Here is a 3,166-nt window from a genome sequence, read left to right as displayed (position 1 = left end):
AATTATCTAAAAGCCTAAATTATATTCCACCATTCTATGCTTATTTTGAATATAAACAATCCATCTTCTCCATATTGATAAAAATTGTTCATTTGAATGATTCTTCAGATAAGCCGAAATTTTTGCCATTTCAGCAAGATGCGAAACCTTCAATCTCCAGTCCTCCATTGTAGGTAAAACTTTACTCTTCCAATTTTGACCTATCAACAAACGGGCAGCAGTTAAACAATACAACATCAAGTTCGTTTCTTTTACATCCAAATTTTGTGTAATACCTAGGAGAAAAAAAAAAAAGGATTATTTTCCTTCCACAGTTGTTTCTTTTAGGTATTGTGCAAGATTTAGATGCAAAAGAAACTAATTTGATGCTTTATTGTTTAACTGCTGCCCGTTTGTTGATAGCCCAAAATTGGAAGAGCCCAATTCTGCCTATAATGGAAGACTGGAGATTGAAAGTTTCGTATCTTGCTGAAATGGCAAAGATTTCGGCTTATCTGAAGAATCATTCAAATGAACAATTTTTATCAATATGGAGAAGATGGATTGTTTATATTCAAAAGAAGCATAGAGTGGTAGAATATAACCTAGGTTTTTAGATTTTTCTTATTTTTGTTTATTCTTTCTATCTTTTTTGTAGATTAAGATATTTTGTGGAGTTAGGGATATTAGTATTTGTTTACTCATATATGAATATTATCCTGGGATTAGGTTTGGGAAGTCCGGGGGGGGGGATGGGGGTTTTTTATTTGTTATTGTGTTTATTATGCTTGTGACTGTTTTTTTATGATGGAAAATAATAAAAAAAAAATTGGAAAAAAAAAAAAAGAAAATTATTGAAGGGAAACAGCTTTTCAATAATTTTCGTTGTATATGAATCAAAGAAGTTTGCTGATCAGCTGCAGAGCTTACAAAATTCTATCAGTGGTCTGCATCCTGCCCATTCCTGTTCTATTTCTAAGGAGTGGAGAATGTATTTATTTATCTATTTATTTATTGATTGACAGCCACCCATCTCAGCAAACGGCTCTGGGCGGCTCATAAGTTAAGGGAAATATATATATATATTACCTTCCATTGTTCATTCAAATGGAATGCAATCGTAACCAACTGAACTGTGTATCTAGGGAAATATTTCTTGCTTCCCACACTGCAGATCCAGTTGGGGTGCTGGGGCGCCTCAGTGGTTAAGATGCTAGGCTTGTCAGCTGGAAAGCCAGCAGCCTGGGTTTGAGACCCAAGTGCCACATGATGGGGTGAGCTCCTATCCTTGCCCCAGCTCCTGCCAACCATGCAGATGCAAGTAGATAAATAGGTACCACTACAGTGGGAAGGGAACAGTGCTCCATGATGTCATGCTGGTCACATGGCCACCAAAATGCCTTTGGACATTGCTGGCTCAATGGCCTTAAAACGGAGATGACCACCACCCTTTACAATTAGCAGAGTAAAATCCAGAGGGACTCCTTTACCTTTTGCACTGCAGATCCATAAATTCAGCTTACAGCTAACCTTCTTTGTTAACTTGTTAACAACACTTCCCATCAATACCCAGAGAGTACATTTCTTATCCCAAAGGTTTAACTTTTTCGCTCTTAAACACTTCATCCAAATGATATGTGTCTTCAGGGTGTGCATGCTAGCCTCACAAGTCCCTGGGCTCTGCTTTTTGTTATCTTTCTGGAACGTCTCCCCATTTGAACTCTGAGAATAAGGTTGACCTGAAAGCCAATTTGGCCTAAGGGTTAATTCACGGGGAGACAGCGAGGACGAATCTTGCCTTAGGCATAGAAGGCAGCTGGATGACTTTGGGCTAGTCACTCTTCAGCTAGAGGAAGAGGTTACTGGCAAGCTGGTCCCAAAAAAGTTGCCAAGAAAACTTGGTGTGTTAAAGTAGAAGCCTATCAAGAGGTCTTTCTGTCAGTAGGCCTCTGCCAAGAAAAAGCCCTGAATCCAGAAGGTGCAAAATAAACCTTGAGGTAATTTCATCCGGTTGGATGGATGTGGCCTTCTCCCAATTATAAAGAGGTTAAGGAAGAAGACCTGAGGTTGGGGGGAACTCGATTTTCTGATGGTATTGGCAGAGGTGGAGGCAGAGATGAAGGGACGGGACGGCAGCTGGCAGTCTTTCTCACCATTGTCCATAAATCAGTCCTGAAGCGCTTGATGGAGAAGCAATAGATCAGAGGGTCAATGCAACTGTTTAGGCTCAGGAGAGCCACACTCAACATGTGAAGGTTATCCAAGAAGGATGGAGGACTACAGGCCAAACCCGACATTTGGTCAGTGACCCAAGGAACCAAGGAGAGGTGATAAGGTGCCACACAGACCACAAAGACTAAGAGCATGCCCAGCACCATGGCGCGTGCTCTGCGCCGGTGGCCACCTTGACATGTGCCAGCTGCAGTGGACAGTGTTCTCATGATAGACAAGTAGGTCCCCAGCACAACCAAGAAAGACAGAGTGAAGATCACCACCATAGCATAGGCATAGGTTCTTTGGCCTGAGTGCTGTTCAAAGCATTTCAAGCTGGTGGACTCTGCCTGGTGGGTTTGCTGCTTAGTCAATGAAGGAACGGCACAAAGTAGGCACAAAATCCAGGCCATCACACAGCTGATCAGAGCCCCCTGGGGCCGGTTCAGAACCAGTTCTACCTTTACCACCGTACAGTATCGGTTCAGGCTGATCAGGGTCATAAAAGCCATGGCACTGTAGGTGGACAGATAGTAGATGGCTCCAGCCAAGCGGCAGAAGACTTCTGGAAGACCCCAGTGTCCTTTAGCTAGGTAGTAGGTAATCCAGAACGGCAGGGTGAGGTTGAAGAAGATATCTGCCAAGGTGAGGTTGAGAAGATAGATGCGGATGGCTTTCCTGACTCGCCCATTCTGAAGAAAAACGAGCAAGGCTGCCACATTGCCAGGCAATCCCACACATAACACCAGGCAATAAGTGGCTGGCACTAGGACAAATTGCAGAGGGTCGTTGAGCTGACACTGGACATCTGCCAGCCCCGCAACGGTGGAGTTGTTCATCCCAACACCCCTGGAAGACAGGAAGGTAAAGAAGATCAGGCCACAGTAAAAGAACTTAGAAGACAGAGAAGGTGGGAAAAGGTGAAGTTCATCAACTCATGAAGATGGATGTTCTTAGAAGTGGGTGGATAGAGTAG

At 43.1% G+C, this 3,166-nt stretch overlaps 1 protein-coding gene across 1 annotated transcript; it reads right to left on the bottom strand.

Moving 5' to 3' along the window:
- Window positions 1–2,015: 2,015 nt before the first annotated feature.
- On the bottom strand, window positions 2,016–3,029 carry LOC107291456 (platelet-activating factor receptor-like). The gene has a single exon (XM_029284946.1). The coding sequence runs from the start codon at window positions 3,027–3,029 to the stop codon at window positions 2,016–2,018; it is 1,014 nt and encodes a 337-aa protein (XP_029140779.1).
- Window positions 3,030–3,166: the final 137 nt, after the last annotated feature.

The sequence above is a fragment of the Protobothrops mucrosquamatus genome, unplaced genomic scaffold (genome assembly GCF_001527695.2).
Source record: "Protobothrops mucrosquamatus isolate PMUCROS unplaced genomic scaffold, P.Mucros_1.0 scaffold1131, whole genome shotgun sequence".
Taxonomy (NCBI): Eukaryota; Metazoa; Chordata; class Lepidosauria; order Squamata; family Viperidae; genus Protobothrops; species Protobothrops mucrosquamatus.
Note: the sequence above shows the minus strand (reverse complement) of the source record. Positions and strands in the feature narration are given on the sequence as shown.